Source organism: Leptomonas pyrrhocoris (genome assembly GCF_001293395.1).
Source record: "Leptomonas pyrrhocoris isolate H10 chromosome Unknown, whole genome shotgun sequence".
Classification (NCBI taxonomy): Eukaryota; Euglenozoa; class Kinetoplastea; order Trypanosomatida; family Trypanosomatidae; genus Leptomonas; species Leptomonas pyrrhocoris.
Genome location: NW_015438359.1, coordinates 1,262,029 through 1,282,226, shown reverse-complemented (window position 1 = coordinate 1,282,226; position 20,198 = coordinate 1,262,029). Strand labels below are relative to the sequence as shown.

General features: G+C 59.1%; 4 protein-coding genes and 9 non-coding genes across 14 annotated transcripts; all 13 read left to right on the top strand.

The window, feature by feature from the left end:
• Nucleotides 1–201: 201 nt before the first annotated feature.
• Nucleotides 202–9,503, top strand: ABB37_02226 (hypothetical protein; the record flags this gene model as incomplete). Its single annotated transcript, XM_015799111.1, has 1 exon — nucleotides 202–9,503. Exon 1 carries the CDS (start codon nucleotides 411–413, stop codon nucleotides 9,501–9,503), a length of 9,093 nt encoding a protein of 3,030 aa, XP_015662589.1. The 5' UTR covers nucleotides 202–410.
• A 797-nt stretch (nucleotides 9,504–10,300) lies between these two features.
• Nucleotides 10,301–10,376, top strand: ABB37_02439. Its single transcript, XR_001548664.1, has one exon. It is a non-coding gene; the product is annotated as a snoRNA (small nucleolar RNA).
• A 341-nt stretch (nucleotides 10,377–10,717) lies between these two features.
• ABB37_02438 lies at nucleotides 10,718–10,798 on the top strand. Its single transcript, XR_001548663.1, has one exon. It is a non-coding gene; the product is annotated as a snoRNA (small nucleolar RNA).
• A 298-nt stretch (nucleotides 10,799–11,096) lies between these two features.
• Nucleotides 11,097–11,172, top strand: ABB37_02436. Its single transcript, XR_001548662.1, has one exon. It is a non-coding gene; the product is annotated as a snoRNA (small nucleolar RNA).
• A 341-nt stretch (nucleotides 11,173–11,513) lies between these two features.
• Nucleotides 11,514–11,594, top strand: ABB37_02435. Its single transcript, XR_001548661.1, has one exon. It is a non-coding gene; the product is annotated as a snoRNA (small nucleolar RNA).
• Nucleotides 11,595–11,892: 298 nt separating this feature from the next.
• Nucleotides 11,893–11,968, top strand: ABB37_02433. Its single transcript, XR_001548660.1, has one exon. It is a non-coding gene; the product is annotated as a snoRNA (small nucleolar RNA).
• Nucleotides 11,969–12,309: 341 nt separating this feature from the next.
• On the top strand, nucleotides 12,310–12,390 carry ABB37_02432. Its single transcript, XR_001548659.1, has one exon. It is a non-coding gene; the product is annotated as a snoRNA (small nucleolar RNA).
• A 298-nt stretch (nucleotides 12,391–12,688) lies between these two features.
• Nucleotides 12,689–12,764, top strand: ABB37_02430. The gene has a single exon (XR_001548658.1). It is a non-coding gene; the product is annotated as a snoRNA (small nucleolar RNA).
• A 341-nt stretch (nucleotides 12,765–13,105) lies between these two features.
• ABB37_02429 lies at nucleotides 13,106–13,186 on the top strand. The gene has a single exon (XR_001548657.1). It is a non-coding gene; the product is annotated as a snoRNA (small nucleolar RNA).
• A 298-nt stretch (nucleotides 13,187–13,484) lies between these two features.
• Nucleotides 13,485–13,560, top strand: ABB37_02427. The gene has a single exon (XR_001548656.1). It is a non-coding gene; the product is annotated as a snoRNA (small nucleolar RNA).
• A 565-nt stretch (nucleotides 13,561–14,125) lies between these two features.
• On the top strand, nucleotides 14,126–14,728 carry ABB37_02225 (cyclophilin 3 putative (CyP3); the record flags this gene model as incomplete). The annotated part of the gene is made up of 1 exon (XM_015799110.1): nucleotides 14,126–14,728. Exon 1 carries the CDS (start codon nucleotides 14,150–14,152, stop codon nucleotides 14,726–14,728), a length of 579 nt encoding a protein of 192 aa, XP_015662588.1. The 5' UTR covers nucleotides 14,126–14,149.
• A 450-nt stretch (nucleotides 14,729–15,178) lies between these two features.
• ABB37_02224 (putative vacuolar type h ATPase subunit) lies at nucleotides 15,179–15,786 on the top strand (the record flags this gene model as incomplete). Of its 2 annotated transcripts, none has more annotated exons than XM_015799109.1 (1): nucleotides 15,179–15,786. In XM_015799109.1, exon 1 carries the CDS (start codon nucleotides 15,283–15,285, stop codon nucleotides 15,784–15,786), a length of 504 nt encoding a protein of 167 aa, XP_015662587.1. In that variant the 5' UTR covers nucleotides 15,179–15,282. The 2 variants fall into 2 exon arrangements, with proteins under 2 accessions (XP_015662587.1, XP_015662586.1); XM_015799108.1 differs by having other exon boundaries at nucleotides 15,182–15,786.
• Nucleotides 15,787–16,756: 970 nt separating this feature from the next.
• Nucleotides 16,757–18,163, top strand: ABB37_02223 (putative mitochondrial hypothetical protein; the record flags this gene model as incomplete). The annotated part of the gene is made up of 1 exon (XM_015799107.1): nucleotides 16,757–18,163. The coding sequence occupies exon 1, from the start codon at nucleotides 16,928–16,930 to the stop codon at nucleotides 18,161–18,163; it is 1,236 nt and encodes a 411-aa protein (XP_015662585.1). The 5' UTR covers nucleotides 16,757–16,927.
• Between the last annotated feature and the right edge of the window lie 2,035 nt (nucleotides 18,164–20,198).

Here is a 20,198-nt window from a genome sequence, read left to right as displayed (position 1 = left end):
GTGCCATTTGTGCCCTCTTCCTTTCGTTTCTGCTACGCTGTCTCTCTCTCTCTCTCTGTCTCTACAGCGCTGTGAGGCTGCGCGTGTATACCCGCACAGGCTCTTTACAAATGTGCTCCTCAACTCCTCTTCCCTTCTCATACTTCCCGCGTTTTAAATCGTCCTTTCTTCTGCTGTCTTTCGCTCTTTTTTTTTGAGACAGCTGTTGCTGCTAAACAGTGTTTTGAATTCTTCTATACAAGGTGACACGTGCGGACAAATACATCCATATCTATCGGCACGTACCAATCAAATTTTGTCCCATTCGAAATATCTTCGTTGCAATAAATCCTCTCTTTTTTATTTGTGGATACACAGCTCTGCTTTTGTGTAGTGAAAATTGTATATGAGGTCTCCGGCAGACGGCTGGAATGCAGTCAGCTCTAAGTACTGAATTGCAGCGACTGTGGCTTGACGCACGATGCACGCCGCCATCCTCAGCGCAGCACGTGGAGAAGGTGAGCGCATTTCTCTCTGTGTTTGTGAGCTGCTTTGCAGGACGCAAGTCAGCGGCCTTTAAAGTTTTGTTTGGCGATGGGGCAGATTTAGTGATGCTTCTTTGCAGGGACTATGCCACCCTCGCTCGACAGCTGAGCCAGGAAAGCTATCCAATGCCCCCTGCTGCGCCAACACTCTCTACGTTGCAGCTATTTGCGCAGGCGCTGCGGTTGCTGATCAACGACGAATCACTGCCAAGCACGGAGGTGGGGCGCCTGGCGAGCGCGTACGAGGCGTACGGCAAGTTCAACGTGGTTGCCCTCTCCCTCGTGATTCACGAGCGCTTCCTCGTTTTCATCCGTGCAGCAAGGGTGGAAGATCCAATGCTAAATGTTGTTGCGCAAACTGACGCTTTGCTGTTGCAACTGGTTGACTGCGTTCTCTCCTGTCGAAGCCGGGAGCTGAACCGGCACTCTGTGCTGGAGGCGACCATCGCGGAGCGTGTATTTGGTGTCGCCGCGACCGCCGCCGCCTATTTCGAGACGCCGTCAGCGGCCGGCGTTGACGCGACGGAGTCGAGTGGTCGAATCCTGCACCAGCAGCTGCCCAACGTCCTCAACGCGGACGTCGCCAACCAAACGCTGCACAAACTCGAAGACGCGCTTGTCTCGTCGCAGCGACGCGTCGCTGGTGCGGTGGTTGCGCTGTACGCCCTCAAGTGCTTCGCTTGCCTGCTGGAGAACATCCTGTATGTGAAGCAGCTTGTTGGCTGCTCCCCTGTGGAAACCGTAAGCTTCGACATCGTTACCGCGACGGTGCTCAACTTCGAGAAGGAGGTTGATGCAGAGGGGCTACCGGCGTTTCGACGGATTGCCGGGTGCATTCGTTTCCTCGCCCTGGCCGAACGCCCCGACCTCTCTGCTCGCAAACTAGCGTCTCCTGTGTCCAACCTGAGCAGCAGCCTCCTTCGCATGCTCCCCGCCTCTGTCAGCAAGGTGCAGCAACGCATTGTGGACTCGTGGACGGGGGGTGATCAGCGAGAGATGCCGCAAAGAATTCACTGCGACGGCGCCGTCGACTCCCTTGCCCGCTTGTTTGTCCTCAGCAGCACGCTCCAAATGTCAGAGCTGTACGGGCAGCAACTGTTTCAGCTCCTCTCCATGAGGGGCGTGCCCTCAGCGGCTCTCAGGTTTACGCTGTCCATTTGTGCGGAGAGTGCCGCCACGTTTGAGCCGGAGAAACTGCGATCTCTCTTGAGTTTTGTCGGCACGCTGCCATGCAAAAGTGAAGTGGGCGACTTTCTCCAGGCCATCGTGACGCAGCTGGGCGGCAGTCGCTTTGGCCAACCGGAGCAGCGGCGCGCCGTGATTGAGTTCTTCATTGACTGGTGCCCCAAGGCGGAGAGCCACATTACCGTGGCACTGGCGTTGGGCGTGGTGCAGGCCGCCGTGCAGTGCATGGTCGGTCTTGCCAAGGATCCACAGGGCAGCGCGCTGGACATCTACGCGGAGCGCTTTTCTGTGCTGTGCAAGGTGGTCGTGTCCGCGAAGACCGCGGCCCGCTGCCTCGTGGGCGACAACTTCTGCGAGTTGCTGCTGCAGGTCATGCTTGCCTCCTTGAATGCCGGGGAGGCCCACACCGCCGTGCTGCTGCGCGATGCTTTCGTTGCTTTGGTGCTCAAAACTGAACTGTTCTGCGACACGCTGCTGGGGCAAATCGCCGCTGCCACCAACAGTAGCCCGTGGGCGTCGTCGGCGACGCCACTTCTGTCGACGTTGGTGCTGCTGATCCACTCATGGGGGCGACACCACCGCGCCTCCCTGCCGCACAACTCCATCGAGCTGTGTCTCTCCTTGACGCAGCAGGTGGTGAGCAGCAGTCTTCACCCAGCTGTAGACCGGCACCTGATCGGGTGCTGTCTGAGCCTGTTGCTGGTGGTGGTGAACTACAGCGATGTATGGGAACTGGTGGAGCACACCGTCGGCTCGCTCCCTGTCTCGTGCGAGCACGTGCAGGGCTTGCTGGACCTCAGCACTGGCGTGTACCGGTCCAATGACAACCTCACCGTCGCCGAGGGCTACTTCACGGACCCGGTCGAGTCTACCGAGTTGTGGTCGGCACCGCACTTTGCTCATTTTGGCCCGTTTGCCGTCATGAGGGAGCCGTACTGCGAGATGGTGTATCCGGTGAAGCTGCTCGTGCGCATGGCCGGCACTCTCCTCACGGAGCAGCACGCCGACGCCGCGAACGCCGTGGACGCCGTGGAGTATTTGCTGCTGCACTCCGGCGTGACGGTGCCGAGCGCCTTTTTGGTGGACTTCATCGCAACGTGGGAGCGCTTTTCGTGGCTGCGCTGCGTGTCGAACGTGTCGGACCGGAAACTGCTGCCCTTTTTCTTTGCCCCCTCTCAGGAGGCAACGGCGATAGTAAAGTGCCAGCAGCGGTGGTTAGAGGCGCTGAGGTCTTCCAGCAACGTGGAGGGACAAGACGGCACCTCCTTTGGCGACTACATCCACTTCGGCGACGGCGGCGGCGCCAGCGGGTCCATCACGTGCGGCGGGGACGTGTGGCCGCCGGTAGACGCCTATGCGACGGGCATGTGGGTCTTCGTCGGCCCCGTCACGCTCTCGGGGCGGCAGGAGGGAAAGGTGGTGCTGTGGCAAGTCGACTGGGACGCAGCCGGGAAGCACTTCTGCGTCTCCCTCGTGGCCCACACGCAGCGCAAGTGTTGCCTGTACAGCTGCGACTTTGACGGGGACGGGACGGTGGTGGAGTTGCCGATGCTGCCGGAGGAACAGTGGGTTCACGTTGCTACCACACACAGCCGCGGAAGGGTGTTTGCGTCGCAACTGAAGGTGTTCGTGAACGGCGTGGAGGTGAGGCGCTGCGGGTGCCCGTACCCGGCGTCCGGCCTCCAAACCGCCGCCGCCGTGGCCAGCTCGATTCCGGCGCTGCTGAATCGCGAAGTGAGTGTCACCGTCGGCTCTCCGCGCGACACGCCAAACAACAACGCCACGCTGCGCGTCATCAGCTTCGAGCTCTACGGATGCAGCACCTCTTCCAAGCAAATCATGTCCATGTACGCGATGGGCCCCTACCACTCGAGCCAGGCGTGGGACGGCGTTGGCCGGCACCAGTGCGATTTGCGCGTTGCGTCGCTCAGCGACGAGACGGTCCGCTGCCTCGCGGCGCATCTCCAGTCGGCGTCTCTCGAGGCGGTCGTGCGGGATCAGTGCGTCGAGCTGGTGCTGCCCCCGGTTCAAGTCCTCGTGAGCATCCACGCCTCCGCGATGGGCCAGGTTAGCAAGACTCTTGACTACCTGAACAACAAACAATGGTCACTGCGTAACATGGCAGCGGCGAATGCGGAGTCGTCGTTTTCTTTGCACGGTTACTATCGACCTCCGCGCGGCACACACACCAACAGCGTGGACGCGCTTCTGTGCAATGGTGCCTTTTATATGTGGCTGCGCTGGATGGCGTGGGTGGCGAGGGAGTCGCAGGAGGTTTCGTCCGCAGAAGGCGAAAAGTGCACCGGTGCAGCCGTGCGCCAAGTCGCGTACCACTTGGTTCAAATTTTGAGCCTCAGCAACAAGCAAACAGACTTGCTGCCGCTAAGCTGGCGGCGCTTCGCTGCCCAGTTCTCCGAGCATGTCTCCCATCAACCTCGGATCTACCTGCACGACCCCACCTCCATAACGTTGCTGCTGCACGTGTGCGTCAAGACGCTTGTGTACCGTGACAAGAATCAGCGTCGCACAGAGGCTACGCTGCTCGCGAATAGTCTACTATTGGAACACATTTTCTTCGACTGGAAGCTGCTAGGCAACTTGCCACAGGACTGCTGGCTGATCGTTATGACAACACTGCGGCAGCTTGTCGCTCCCTCCAACGCCTTGGCTGCCTTCAACACGGTGCGACTCCTCACAGCGGACTTTATCAACGGCTTCGTGATTGGGCTTCTGCGGGAGTACGTGGCGTTTCCTCGATTGCTGGCTGCGGTGGAGTTGATGAAGGCGGTCCTGCTCACAGGCCAGGCGACGGAGGAGCTGATGGAGCGGCTGTTGACGACGTGCCTACTGACGGTGCCGTGTCGAGCGGGACCGGAGAGCAGTGTCAGCACCCTCGAGAGCCACCTCGGCAGCGTGCTTTCGGTCACGTCGCTGGCGTACATCGTTCTGGTGCGCAACATGTTGCTGCGGTGCCTCAACGAGGTCCTGGAGACGACTCTCAGCGATGGCAACACCGCCTTCCTCTCCGCCTTCGTGGCCACCGTACCGGACTGGTGGTTCTCAGCGATGCTGTCCGCCAACTCGCACCCCATCTCGGCGACGCTGTCGCTGCGGCTGCTCGTCCTCTGCTTTCTCAATTCCAAGGCATTCCGCGAGGGTATGACGGTCACGAGGGCCACGTGCATGGCCCAGGCGATGGAGCCGCATTGCCACCAGCGAGAGTTGATGGACGTCCTCGTGCACGGCTACATGGGGCACTTGTGGCCGGTCAGCTCCTCGCACGCGGCGTACAGCACCGTCGCCTGGAGCGGTAGGACAGAGATGGAGGGGCTGCTGGTGCTCGTGCTGCACCTCCTGAAATCGCAATGTCAGCTCCTGCTCCGCGGGGCGGCGGTTCTATCGGAGGAGGGCACCGTCCGCGGCTACTTCAGCGGCGCCGCTACGGAGGTGGGCTGCACCGCGGCGAACCGCAGCGTGAGGGCGCGTCAGCAGTGGCGGCGTGCCGGCGATGTCCTCCGCGCCCTTCGTCGGCTGCGCACCGCGGCGGAAAGCGGCAAGCAGCGCGAGGTGGTCAACGCCTCTTGCGCGGAGCCCTCGGCATCGTTCACGCCATCGCCGGAGGCGCTGAAGAGTTCGATCTGCGAGGTGATGGAGTGGCTCACGCTGTCCTATCGCCTCTCCAACGCGTTGCGCAAGTCGCTCTATCGCAGCAACAGCCCCAGCAACCTCATAGATCTACTCATGTGGCCCGTGTTGGTGGCTCTGCGCGCGAAGGAACCGGTGGCTGCCGCGGCGAGTGCCGCCAACGCCGCTTCGGTTGCAGACCCAGATGGCTCGCCCATGAAGGAGAGCAGCAAGGGCTCCAGCGGCCCTTCCAGCGAGCTGGATGAGGCGGACGAGTGGGAGGTTCTGCCAGACCCGTCGACGTTTGAAACGCGCAGCTTCGGGCTCGATGCGATGGGGCCGGCGGACGGCATGGACGGCGTGTACGACGCGTGCAAGTCGTTCTTTCTCACCCACGCCGCCTCCCGTGCGGCGACGACGGATATTTTGGCCCTGGCGCGCAGTCACACAAAGGTGAGCAAGTACGTCCTCGCTCTCCACCGTGCGCTCTCCACCGAGGTGAAGGGCATCGGCAGCCAATCGGAAGACATCCGCCAAGCATTTCTGTGCTTCGTGTGGTTGAAGGCCTCGGAGCAGTGTATCGACCGCATCTCCGACTTCAGCGCCGGTCCTGTGAAGCGTAACGCGTTGGAGCTCGGGAAGTATGCGCTGGACCGGCTCGTGAGCGGCTCTGCGGTGCCGCCCAACGGCGTTGCGGGGTTTTACCGCTTCCTCCTCGCCCGTGTGGAGGGCGATGGCGAGGTGATGAAGCAGAGTCGCACCGCCATCTTCGAGTGGTTCATGTACATCACCAGCGCCTCCTTCTACAAGTTGGAGGCGACAAAAGTGGGGGCTGTGGTGGACATTGTTTACAACTGTGTCGACACGCTCTTCTCCTCTCCCATGCCAGCCACCGAGCTGCTCAAGACGGTGGTGGCGCGCATGCTGCAGGTGACGGTGTGCCTGTGGAACGGTGTAGCCGACGATGCACACCCCTCCATCAAGAAGATGGCCACGCTGTGGAAAGCGGTTTTGACAGCGAACCAGAGCAACGGCTCCTTGGCGTCGCTCTTCTGCACGACGACGCCACCGATGGACCTGTTTCGCGGCGGCTTTGACCGGCTGCTGTCTGTCTCGTCGACCACGGACGACTTCGCGGCGTGGCTGCGGCAGCATCGCTCCGAGACGGTCCAGCTGCTGCAGACGTACGGGGGCGTGTCGTACACGTTTTTGATGGCGAACGGCGTGGAGTACCTGCGGTTCATCACGCGCTACACGGCGGCTTCGGTGGCTGACGGGGATCGGCAACGGCGCCACGTCTCATTGCTCGCCACGTCGCAACGCCTGCTGTGGACGGGGATGTACGCGACGACGACGTTCGTGGACCGGGCGCTGCTGACCTGCGCGGCGAGTCGCTACCCGAACTGCTACGTCCTCAACGGTGGTGCTGCAGCGATGGACGAGACAGACGACGTGTGCAGCGAGTGGTTGCTCAACTGCAGCGGCGCGGTGGGGAAGTGCCGGCGGTACGTCTCGGAGCGCGTCGAGGAGGTGGCCAGCGACCCTCTCAACTTTTACATCCGCTACGCACCTCCAATGTGTCTGCCGCTGTCTCGGCGGGAGCCGCAGAGTTCGACGGTGGTGCTGCAGACGAATGCGCGGGCGGTGGTGGCGAAGGTCGCAGGCCACGGCTCCGGCGGTGCGATTCTGTTCGTGTGCAACGCGTACCTGGTCGTGGGGACGGAGAGCTACATCTGCACGACTTTGTTGACGCCGGAGGAGCTTATCATTGTCACCTGCAGCGCCGTCACACCCGCCGGTGACTTCTTCGTGGAGCAGGTGCGTGTCCACAGCGCGGTGCAGCGGTCAAGTGCGAAGTCGTCTCTCCTCCAGCAGGCTCTTCGCCTCTTCACGTCGGGACAGGGCAGAGGCCCCGGCAGCACCTCCTCACAGGCAGCGTTCCGTTACTCGCAGTACTACCGTCAGCTGCAGACGGAGTCCGCGAAAGGCAGCACCGCGCTGGTGTGGCGCTTCCCGCTTGGCATCATCACCTCCGTACACCAACGGCTTTTCCAGCACCTCTCCGCCGGCCTCGAGTTTGTGATGGAATCGGGCGAGTGCGTCTTCCTTGTGCTGCTGGACGACGAGCTGTCCTTCTCGAAGGCGTCGCGTGATCAGCTCTTCTCGTACTTCGATAGCGACTTCGACCCCATCATCGCCGGCATCTCCGCGCGATCCTTCGCCGAGAAGCAGTGGGCGCTGGCGGTGTGGACGCGGCGGTGGGTGCGGCGTGAGTGCAGCAACTACACGTATCTCTGCGTCCTCAACGACGCGGCCTCGCGCTCCGTGGCCTACTTGGGCCAGTACCCGGTGATGCCGTGGACGCTGTGCAGCTACTCGGCAAGCACGTTGGACCTCGGAGACGCCGGCGCCTACCGCGACCTGAGCAAGCCTGTGGGGGCGTTGAATGAGGTGAAGGCGAAGCAGCTGCAGAAGCGGTACGCAGAGTGGATTTCAGCAGACGTCGCGACGGACCCGCCCTACCACTATGGCACCCATTACAGCACCGCCGCCATCGTGCTTTACTTTCTCGTTCGCCTGCAGCCCTTCACGGCCCGCTCCATTCGCTTCCAGGGCGGCAAGCTCGACATCGCGGACCGCCTCTTCCACAGCGTCGCGGAGGCGTGGGTGAATTGCAGCGGGCGAGGCAGCGGCGATGTGAAGGAGCTCATCCCGGAGTTCTTTCGTGTGCCGGCCTTCCTGCAGAACAAAAATGGTATCGCCCTTGGCACTTGCAGCGACGGTGAGACCCTCGGTGACGTCGTGTTGCCTCCCTGGTGCGGCGGCAGCGCTCTCGCCTTTGTCTACATGAACGCGCTGTCCCTGGAGAGCGAGGTGGTCAGCGGGCAGCTGCACAAGTGGATCGACCTCATCTTTGGCTACAAGCAGGTGGGCCCGGCCGCTGTGGAGGCCATCAATGTTTTTAGCCCCCTGTCCTACAAGGAGGGCGTCGACCGCGCCATCAACCACGCAGCCACTGAGGAAGAGCGACGCTCCATCGTGGCCTCTGCGGACAACTTCGGCCAGACGCCGCTGCAGCTCTTTCCGAAGGAGCCCCACCCGCCTCGCAAAGACGCCGCTAAGGTGCACACCACGCAAACGGCCATGCTGGAGTCGCTCACAGACTTGACGACGCGGCCGTGTGTCGGGGCGCAGCTGGCGGTCCGAAAGGGAGAGCAAATCGCCTCTGGCCTTTTCTGCGACGACACCCTCTTTCTGCTCGATAACACGAGTGCCGTCGGGTCAGCACGACCGGCTCTGCTCTTTTCGTATCAGCGTGAGATGGACCGAATCGTGTGCACCGCCTTGAGAGGGGATCGCGTGTTGGCGACCATCGACCAAATTCGGGCTTCCGGCTGTGGCCCAGTCCGGTGCATCTGCGCATCGACTCGCGGCAGCGTCGTGTGCGTCGGCACGGAATCGGGCCGGGTCGTGGTGTACAGCCGCGAGACAGTGCGCCACCGCTTCTTCATCATAGCCGTGCTCGACTCCACGATGGACACGTGCCTGGCCGAGGCAGGTGCCGTAGCCCGTCTGGACTTGTTCGATGAGGGGAAGCTCGTCGTGGCGTACGAAGGGGCGTCCACCGTGTCGGGGTGGCATCTCTCCTTTCTCTCCACGACCTTCTCTTTCGCGGCGAGTCTGGCGACCACAGCAGACCGCACCCCCGTCCGGGCCATCTCGCGGGACACGCACACAGGTCTCTACTACGCTGCGAAGACGGACTCCGTGGTGGTCTTCTCATCCGGCGGCGTCGTTCTCGCGCATCACCACATGGACACGCTTCTTGTTTCTGCTGTCCCCGCGCACGCACATCGCATGGCCAACGCCTGCGTCACCGCACTTTTCTTTGCCAACTGTGCCTCGTTCTCCTTCTCGAATCTGCTGCTACTCGGCCACTCAGACGGCATGGTATCGTTGTGGTGCGTTGTGGCTTCGCAGACCATGGCAGAAGCGCCCGACGTTGCCCGTGCCCCTTTGTGGTCCTTTCAGTTTCGGCACGCTGTGGTCTTCGAAGCCCCTGTCACGTGCCTCGTCGCGTCGACAGAGGAGACACGTTTTATTGTCGGACTCGCCAACGGCACTGCACAGACGATTTCATTCCCCTCCGTGGACAACGAAAGCTCTTAGCCGTTAATAGCGCATGCGCGGCCACGAAAATGTTGGCACTTACTCCTTCGTTCTCATTTGTATAAAACGCCGTCAGCAGCGGCGCCTCAACAGCACATCTGCTTCAATTTGAGTCCACTTGCTACAAAAACAGAGCATCTCTTTTCCTTCCCACTGCGTGGCTGAACGTCACCGTTCACGTTTTGGCGCTGCGTTGTTGAGTCCTCTTCACGCAGTTCATCTGTCGAGCTCCACACGCCGTTTTCTTTCCCCGCAGCTACTTCTCAGTGCTTGTGCCGATAGCCAGGAGCTCTCCGACAACCTCAGCTGAACCAACCAAACGACTTCCACTTTGCCGACAGCAAAACACTGGGGAACAGCAATTGGCTTGTGGTGGCGTTGATCTAACGGCAACTTGTCTCTCTTCTCACCTCTCTACTGCAGAGCACACAAAAACAACCCTGTCTGTGCTTCAAAGGAACTCCCCGAACGACACTATTGCTTCGAGGTCCAGATGTGCGCTGTAAGACCAACGTCTTGCTGTCCGTCAGCTGCAACACAGACGGTGCACTGTAGGATTGGTGAGGAACACCTATAAAACATCGTTCCGCAAAATACCCTATAAAAGCCATAGAATTACTCTCTCTGTTTTGTTTTTTCGGTGCCTTTACAACCGATGGGGTTTGAATGCGCTGGGTGACGCCGGTTCGCCCGAGCGTGGGAAACGCCCCAAAGAGCCTTCCTGTTTGCGACTGGGCAGACGGGCCCGCGCGCACGTGCGCTTGGGCCTGCGCCGCTGCTGTGATTATAACGGAATATCTTTGCTACAGGTGATGCGCGCGCTGCGTGCGAGATGACCTTACTTCTTCCAAACCCCAACCAAGATCAATGAGCTGCGGCTTTGCGGCGTGCCTGTGCGCGCGTGCGTGTATGTGTGTGTAAGTGTGTGTGCGGGCGTGCCCCCCTTGCGGACGGCCGCGCTGCTGACCTTTCCTCCTCCTCCGCGGTTGCCTTCTGCGGGAGCCCCCTGCGCCGCTCCTCTCCCGTGCGGTGCGCTGTGCGTGGCGTGCGCGATACATGATTACGATCAAGGACGCTCGAGTCAAAACCAATTTTCTGTCTGAACCTCACTTGTGTTGATTGTGTCCCCCGTGTCTGAGCGATCGCGCTGCGCCGCGCCGTGGGTGCTGTTGCTGCTATGTTGCTTGCGTGCTGGAGCGTGGAGGCGCGTGCGCGTGAATGATGATGCGTGTATTCTGCAATGCTGACCTGTCTGACGAGAAGCAATACTACTACTATGACTATTGGCATCTGACACGCGGTGTGCTGCCGCTGCGGTTGGCGGTGCCGCGCGCAGGGGGGTCAAAAGGTCGTGCGCGGTGAACCGGTGTCGCGCACGCGGGACAACCCTCCGAGATGCGCCGGGGTGCGGTGCTTCTCCTCCCCTGAGTGTGTGCGGAGGTGATGGAGTGATGGGGTTTGAATGCGCTGGGTGACGCCGGTTCGCCCGAGCGTGGGAAACGCCCCAAAGAGCCTTCCTGTTTGCGACTGGGCAGACGGGCCCGCGCGCACGTGCGCTTGGGCCTGCGCCGCTGCTGTGATTATAACGGAATATCTTTGCTACAGGTGATGCGCGCGCTGCGTGCGAGATGACCTTACTTCTTCCAAACCCCAACCAAGATCAATGAGCTGCGGCTTTGCGGCGTGCCTGTGCGCGCGTGCGTGTATGTGTGTGTAAGTGTGTGTGCGGGCGTGCCCCCCTTGCGGACGGCCGCGCTGCTGACCTTTCCTCCTCCTCCGCGGTTGCCTTCTGCGGGAGCCCCCTGCGCCGCTCCTCTCCCGTGCGGTGCGCTGTGCGTGGCGTGCGCGATACATGATTACGATCAAGGACGCTCGAGTCAAAACCAATTTTCTGTCTGAACCTCACTTGTGTTGATTGTGTCCCCCGTGTCTGAGCGATCGCGCTGCGCCGCGCCGTGGGTGCTGTTGCTGCTATGTTGCTTGCGTGCTGGAGCGTGGAGGCGCGTGCGCGTGAATGATGATGCGTGTATTCTGCAATGCTGACCTGTCTGACGAGAAGCAATACTACTACTATGACTATTGGCATCTGACACGCGGTGTGCTGCCGCTGCGGTTGGCGGTGCCGCGCGCAGGGGGGTCAAAAGGTCGTGCGCGGTGAACCGGTGTCGCGCACGCGGGACAACCCTCCGAGATGCGCCGGGGTGCGGTGCTTCTCCTCCCCTGAGTGTGTGCGGAGGTGATGGAGTGATGGGGTTTGAATGCGCTGGGTGACGCCGGTTCGCCCGAGCGTGGGAAACGCCCCAAAGAGCCTTCCTGTTTGCGACTGGGCAGACGGGCCCGCGCGCACGTGCGCTTGGGCCTGCGCCGCTGCTGTGATTATAACGGAATATCTTTGCTACAGGTGATGCGCGCGCTGCGTGCGAGATGACCTTACTTCTTCCAAACCCCAACCAAGATCAATGAGCTGCGGCTTTGCGGCGTGCCTGTGCGCGCGTGCGTGTATGTGTGTGTAAGTGTGTGTGCGGGCGTGCCCCCCTTGCGGACGGCCGCGCTGCTGACCTTTCCTCCTCCTCCGCGGTTGCCTTCTGCGGGAGCCCCCTGCGCCGCTCCTCTCCCGTGCGGTGCGCTGTGCGTGGCGTGCGCGATACATGATTACGATCAAGGACGCTCGAGTCAAAACCAATTTTCTGTCTGAACCTCACTTGTGTTGATTGTGTCCCCCGTGTCTGAGCGATCGCGCTGCGCCGCGCCGTGGGTGCTGTTGCTGCTATGTTGCTTGCGTGCTGGAGCGTGGAGGCGCGTGCGCGTGAATGATGATGCGTGTATTCTGCAATGCTGACCTGTCTGACGAGAAGCAATACTACTACTATGACTATTGGCATCTGACACGCGGTGTGCTGCCGCTGCGGTTGGCGGTGCCGCGCGCAGGGGGGTCAAAAGGTCGTGCGCGGTGAACCGGTGTCGCGCACGCGGGACAACCCTCCGAGATGCGCCGGGGTGCGGTGCTTCTCCTCCCCTGAGTGTGTGCGGAGGTGATGGAGTGATGGGGTTTGAATGCGCTGGGTGACGCCGGTTCGCCCGAGCGTGGGAAACGCCCCAAAGAGCCTTCCTGTTTGCGACTGGGCAGACGGGCCCGCGCGCACGTGCGCTTGGGCCTGCGCCGCTGCTGTGATTATAACGGAATATCTTTGCTACAGGTGATGCGCGCGCTGCGTGCGAGATGACCTTACTTCTTCCAAACCCCAACCAAGATCAATGAGCTGCGGCTTTGCGGCGTGCCTGTGCGCGCGTGCGTGTATGTGTGTGTAAGTGTGTGTGCGGGCGTGCCCCCCTTGCGGACGGCCGCGCTGCTGACCTTTCCTCCTCCTCCGCGGTTGCCTTCTGCGGGAGCCCCCTGCGCCGCTCCTCTCCCGTGCGGTGCGCTGTGCGTGGCGTGCGCGATACATGATTACGATCAAGGACGCTCGAGTCAAAACCAATTTTCTGTCTGAACCTCACTTGTGTTGATTGTGTCCCCCGTGTCTGAGCGATCGCGCTGCGCCGCGCCGTGGGTGCTGTTGCTGCTATGTTGCTTGCGTGCTGGAGCGTGGAGGCGCGTGCGCGTGAATGATGATGCGTGTATTCTGCAATGCTGACCTGTCTGACGAGAAGCAATACTACTACTATGACTATTGGCATCTGACACGCGGTGTGCTGCCGCTGCGGTTGGCGGTGCCGCGCGCAGGGGGGTCAAAAGGTCGTGCGCGGTGAACCGGTGTCGCGCACGCGGGACAACCCTCCGAGATGCGCCGGGGTGCGGTGCTTCTCCTCCCCTGAGTGTGTGCGGAGGTGATGGAGTGATGGGGTTTGAATGCGCTGGGTGACGCCGGTTCGCCCGAGCGTGGGAAACGCCCCAAAGAGCCTTCCTGTTTGCGACTGGGCAGACGGGCCCGCGCGCACGTGCGCTTGGGCCTGCGCCGCTGCTGTGATTATAACGGAATATCTTTGCTACAGGTGATGCGCGCGCTGCGTGCGAGATGACCTTACTTCTTCCAAACCCCAACCAAGATCAATGAGCTGCGGCTTTGCGGCGTGCCTGTGCGCGCGTGCGTGTATGTGTGTGTAAGTGTGTGTGCGGGCGTGCCCCCCTTGCGGACGGCCGCGCTGCTGACCTTTCCTCCTCCTCCGCGGTTGCCTTCTGCGGGAGCCCCCTGCGCCGCTCCTCTCCCGTGCGGTGCGCTGTGCGTGCTGCGTGGAAACGGGGAGGTAAGGTTTGTCTCAGAGGAGTGCGTATGTTTTGTTAATCCCTTTCCGAAGAGGTGTATGTTGTGGAGGGCGGGCCGTGGGCGTCGCAAGGTGTATTTTCCTTCTAATAAGTGGTGATGTGTACTTCGCTCAGGGCTCAAGAAGGGGCTTCTCATTGGCATTGCTCGCTTTCCTTTGTGACTTCCTTCTGAAGGCTTTACACAGTTACGTTGCCGGTGTGTGCGTCGGTAAATGCAATTTTGCGTCGTCTTTAACGATGCCGACACGTAAACGTCCCCCGCCTTGGTGGGTGGTGCTCCTGCTTCACTTGATGCTTCTCCTCTTTGCCCCCACCTTTTCGTTCTCTGTGCTCCGTTAATATCATCCGAACTGATATAGTACGCGCAAAAGATAAAAGGAAAATGGCCAGTGAAGCACGCGTTGTGCAGCTGCAAACTAGTTGCGGATCCCTCAGCGTTGAATTGTACGAGAATTACTGTGCAGATGCGTTCTGGCAGCTGGCGTGTAGTGGGCAACTTCGCCGACTTATCTTTCGGCGTGTGTTGGCCGGCTTCGCCATTGTGGGTGAGGTCGACAACCTCTGCGCGCGGTGCACCACCGCAGATGAGGTGGCAGCGGTGGAGGGCAGCTCCGAAGGGCCGGGGCTGCGGCACGTGGGTGCGGGGCTGCTGAGCTGCCGCCCAGTCATGGGCACGCCGGCCTGCAGCAGATTTGTGGTGACGCTCTCGCCGCAGCCGCAGCTGGACTCGACGCAGGTTGTATTTGGTCGTGTTTACTCCGGCTTCGCGACGGTAGAGAGCATCGCACGGATGCAGGTGGACACGAACTTCACTCTCTACACACCAGTGACAACTGTGAAGTGCATCACGGCTGTTCTTCCGAAAGGGACACCGCCGAATAGTGCGAACGGCAGGTCAGCTGCAGAGGGCTGCGTCGTGAAGTCGGTGTCGTCTGTGCCGCTGGTCTCTTTGCTGGAGTAGGGCCTCAACGCCGCTTGCATTTTTTTGGGCTGATTGACCGACGATGGTTGCGTTGGCGGCAAAAAGGCGCGTTTGGACGATTGTCTCTGGCGCTACGGTTTTCCAGACGAATTTGTGCTTTGAGAAAATGAACACGAGGAATAGTTGATAGGATAAATTGGTTTGATTATCTTCTCACCCAACAACAACAGCAAACAAACAAACAACAACGGCTGACATGCCGTTTCACACTCTGCCCACGTGAGCACCCGCGAAAAGCTGTCAGCTCGTAGCTCCCTGCATTCTTCATGAAACTGCTGTAGTGAAGTGCCTTCTGTAGGACTTGATGTGGCGCCCTTCAAGAGAAACCCTTTCGCATAGCTTTCGACTTCTTTCCTTCTTCTCTTCTTCTCTTTCTCTCTTCTCCCCCATTGTTGTCTTTGCAACACCGTTTCCTCGTTGACGTACTCAGAAGTTAAGGTGTTTGCCGTAGTGTGTAGCGCAGTTCAACAGGAGAGTGTGAACGCCTTCTTGAGCAAATATTCTAGCGAAAGAAAGAAATCGCGACAATCGAGATGTCCGCAACGAAGTCGTGCGACCCCGAAGCCTTCCTCTTTGGCATGCTGGGCGCAGCCTTCTCCCTTGCCCTCGCCAATGTCGGGGCCGCCTACGGGACGGCGAAGGCCGGTGTGGCTGTGGCGCAGCTCGGTATTGTGCAGCCCACACGCGTCATGCGTGGCATCGTGCCGGTCGTCATGGCTGGTATCTTAGGCATTTACGGGCTCATCGTGTCTGTGATCATCTGCAACAACATGAAGATTAACGGATACCCGATCTTTTCCGGCTACATGCACCTCGGTGCTGGGCTGGCGGCTGGCTTCGCCTCCTTGGCGGCGGGGTACGCCATCGGCATTGTAGGCGATATCTGCTGCTACGCGTACGCCAAGACGGAGAAGGTGTTCGTGCCGATGATTTTGATGCTCATCTTTGCGGAGGCGTTGGGGCTGTTCGGTCTTATTACGGCGCTGTTGATGAACAACAAGGCCAACTCGGTGGTCGGCACCTGCACTTCCAGTTAGGATGGAAGGTCCTTTCGCTCCGCCCTTTCTCTCGCCCTTTCTTTCTCGTATTCGTTGTTGGTCCATGACGCTGTCGGTGCCTCGGCGTTTAATTTTCTTTCTCTGACTTGATGTCGCTGGTTTGTTTGAGGAGTCCTATCGAAGTTGAGGGAGCGAGGCAACTCTGAGGAGGGACAACGCCGCTTTGACGGTGGTGCTTCCAGGCGGAGCTGCGAGGCAATGCGCAGCTGATGAACGTGTCAGTGATATGCTGCCTGTCGCCTGTGCGCAGTTGTGCGTCATTTTTTTGTCTTCTTTGTTTTGCTGAAACGGCGAGTGTGGCTCCATCTTTCTCTCTCTGTGTGTGCGTGTGTGTGTGCGAACCTTGACCTCATGCTCTTCGCGCAATAGTCCTTTTTTTCCCTTGCCTGAGTGGTGTGTGAAACCTGGAAAGATTGTTTCCAGAAGGGGATTGTGCGGCAAGCGACTGTTGAAGATGAATTTCAATTTGGCGTCATTTCAGTTACCGAAGAGAGAAGAGTATGTAGCGTCACTGTTGCGTCATGCCAACAGTATTTTTGCGCCGTGATGCGGTCGCCGATCGATGCTGTGCCTTTTGCCGGCCCTTTTCTTTTCGAAATGGAGGCACTGTGTAATGCCGCATGACTTGTGTGCGAAATGACAATGAGAGTTTTCATCTCTTTCGTGGGCGTGCGCGAAGGAGGGTACTCCACCGGCATTGGGCTTCGATTCAGCGAATTATGTTGACTTCTTCCTGGTGCGCTATCCTCTCTGTGTATCATAATAATAGGTATCATTGTTATTACTGTTGACTCTCCGCACTCTTCTCATCTATTATTCCTTTTCGCGCTCATTTTCCTCCGCCTCTCACTGCGTCCATCGTCTTTTTTCTCTTTCTGTGTTTGTGTGCTCGTACGCGAATTCAACATTGCGTGTGTTTCACCGCCTTCGATGATTCCCGCCTCCATCAGCGAGGACTCAAACAGGAGAGTTTTTGCGCCCGTTTCTGCTTTTGCTTTCGGGCCTTCATCGATCTTCGACGGTGATCACCCCACGCAGCTCTCCATTGTCCAACGCAGCCACTCAGACTCGTTGGAACCGCGACATCGCAACCATCCCCCTTTCTGCCTTCTTTTCATTCATGTCTGTCGTTCACCGACGCAGCCCCGTGTTGTGTTGCACGCCGGAGCCGCAGGCAGAGCTCTACAAGCGTCAAGCTCCGCACCGGAAGCACTTTTATTCGTGGGTGGCGACGGACAGGAGGCAGCTCGAGATCACGGAGCGTCTGCTGCTTCGCGGCCTGCCCTACTACCAAGCCAGAATTGCAGGTCTAAACACCATCTCCACGGACGACATACGCGGCTGCGATGACGACCTAGCAGCCACGGCGGACACCTCTAGCGGTCTGCGCGCCGTGAGAAGCTCCGGCGACCTCGCGAACATCGCCGCCGCAGCGGAGGCGGAGGAGGAGGTCGATACGAGGGACGTGCTGGTGCTGGTGCACGGCTTCGCTGGCGGGGTGGCGGGGTGGGCGCAGAACTGGCGGTTCTTCGCGGAGCACTTCCGCGTCTACGCGATGGACCTGCCGGGCTTTGCGCGCAGCGAGCGTCGTGCGCACCGTGCCACGTCGGTGCAGACGGCGATGAACTTTGTATGCGGCTACCTGGAGCGGTGGTTCCAGCGGCTGCGCTTTGGCAAGCCCGTCATCGTCCTCGCCCACTCCTTCGGCTGCTTCGTGGCGGCGCACTACGCGATGCGGTGCGGTCCGGCTGAGATCAAGCAGCTCTGCCTGACCGAGCCGTGGGGGATGGTGCGCGGCGACCGCAACCGCGTGAAGAAGTACCCCCTCCTCCTCCAGCTGATGCTTACTCTCTTCTACCACGTCAGCCCCCTCGCTCTTTTGCGGGCGGCGGGTCCGGGAGGTCCGCAGCTGCTGCGCCACACCCGGCCTGACTTCGACGCGAAGTGGAAGTCGTTTCTCGATAACACCGACCCGCTCTACGACTACTTGTACCACTGCAACGCGCAGAGATCGCCTGTCGGGGAGACGCTCTTTCAGGCCTGCTGCCACTACGACGTCTGTGCGAAGGAGCCGCTGCAGGACGTGCTGCCGTTCAAGCTGGACAAGCGCATCCGTGTGATGCTTCTCTTTGGTGGCACGTCGTGGCTCGCGCCGGGTGAGGCGATGGAAATGGCCACCGTGATGCGCGCGAAGAGTTTCCACGTCTTGGTCGACACGCTGCCTACCGCCGGGCATCAGGTTTTTACGGATGACGTGGACGGCTTCAACGAGAAGGTGCTAGACATGCTGAACACCTTAGCGGCGGACTCGGACACGGGGGACGTCAAGGACATCCATGAGGAACCTCTGCAGTGACATCAGAGCGCTTTTCTTCCCTTTGCCGACGTATTCCGCCGCTTTCTGTTTGTTTCATTGTCTCCGAAAGCGCGCATCGTTATGGCGGTGCCCCCGTTGCTGTCACCTCCTGCAACAAGGGTAGCGAGCGATTGCGTAAAGCGTCTCTTGCTTCATAGTTCGTTTTCTTCGTGTTTCTTTTTGGTTTAGGGGCGCAGATGCAGGACGAAAGCTGCGGCGCGGGTGATTAAGTGCGTGGGAGAGACGGAAGGTCACCGATGAGCCCTTCGCTTCCCTCTCGCCCTCTTAGCTTACGTATCTGAAGGGCCGATAAAGGTAGTGATATTTCCAAAGGTTGTAGAGTTGACGCTGCACATTGTTTTCTCTCTCTCCCCCGTTTTGTGTGTTGTGGCGAAGCTCGACCAACCGTGTTTGCATCTCTTTCTCTCTATGAGGTTTTCGCACATGACGTTCCTCTCCTTTTCCTTCGGTGTTTTTGGGGTCTCGAGTTGGAAATCACTCCGTTGGAGTACTCCCGTTGCCGTTATCTTAGATGGGTTTGTATACGCATACAAATATATACATATATGCGTTAGTTTATGCACTTCCATTCCTGTTATTCGAGGTGCGGCGCATCGAAGCCGAATCTACCACCATCGATCTCTCTCATTTTTCTATTTTTCTTTTACTTTTCTTTGAGCTCGCTTCACCCGCCTAACTTCGCCACTGGCATCGAAGAAAAAGACGAAGAGACGGGAGGGGGAAGGTGCAGCAAGCCATCAATACAGCGCGTTGGGTTGTCCCTCCAGCCATCATGCCACGCCCTTCACGATGTCTGAGAAAATGACGTCGTTAAGGTCGTGAAGGCCGAGGCTTCCGCAAGGTGCAGCGCAATTCTATCTATTTGTTTATGCCATAAGCACTGCAGTTTATCTGGGCGCTGAAGCATTCCTTGGACGTACACGGCAGGAGTGTGCAATTCACAGAATTTCGCATCTCTCTTTCTGTTCGTGTGAGCGTTTGCTCTCTAAAGGTGTCTTTTATTATTATTTTTTTTCTTCATTGACGTGTTGATCAATTTGAGGGGAAAAACCACTCTCTTGTCGAAATGAAGAGCGACGGCTGTGCCGTACATAGGCTGGAAAGGCCATGGGTACAAAAGGTCTCGTAGGGGGAGTCGTTCTCCACACCAAGTGCGGGAAAGGTTGAAAATATGCATTGCTGCCTTTGTCGCTTCTGTTTTCTACATGTGTTCTCTTATCCTGCACGTGTGTGGTTTCTGCTTGTTAGTCCTTTTCTTTCCCTTCTATTTTGCACGTCGCCGCTATATGGCCGACAGCTGTGCCGCACGGTGCGGGTCTGCGGCACGGCTGTGGGCTTGTGTGCTTTTGGTTTTGCTTCATTCTTGGATTTTACTTTCTTCCTATTTACGTAGGCGAATTTGTGGTCGTCTTTCGCGACCGACAAACGGTTTTGATTTCGCTTCCCTTCTTCCTTCTTCCTTATCACCTTGGTTCACCGCTTCAGGGAGGTGACCGCACGAACGTCTATCTTTTCGCTTTAGGTCTCCCTGCTGCCATCGCGGCTGCTTTATGCCTTTCCCTTCTTGCTTGAGGTTTGTATTGCTCGGAGCTCGTTCTCGACTGTCTGCGCCGACTCCTCCGTCCCCTCGCCCCTTTTCCCCACTGTTTTGTTGCCGATGGTCTTCCTTATTTCAAAACTGCTTTCTCCTCTCCTTGTGTCTTGAATCCCATCGTGGCACACGGCTGCTTCCCCTCATGGCTCTCCGCCCACGAGGCTTTTTTCCTCCTTTTTGGATGTTGTCTGGTGAAGACGTGCGGTGCGTGCTTTGCCGCCATAAATATCTCACGCTGCGGCATTACTTCTTCTCTTTTTTCCGTCTTCTCTCTGTCTTTTCTGTTGCTGAGCTTTTTTTTTCCTCTTCTTGTGAATAAGCGCACGCGTGAGATTCGACTGCTCTCCGTGTTGAACTCGTCTTGTTAGAGCCTGCATGGCCTCTCCACCGCCTCATTTCTTCTTCTTTTGGGGTTACTCC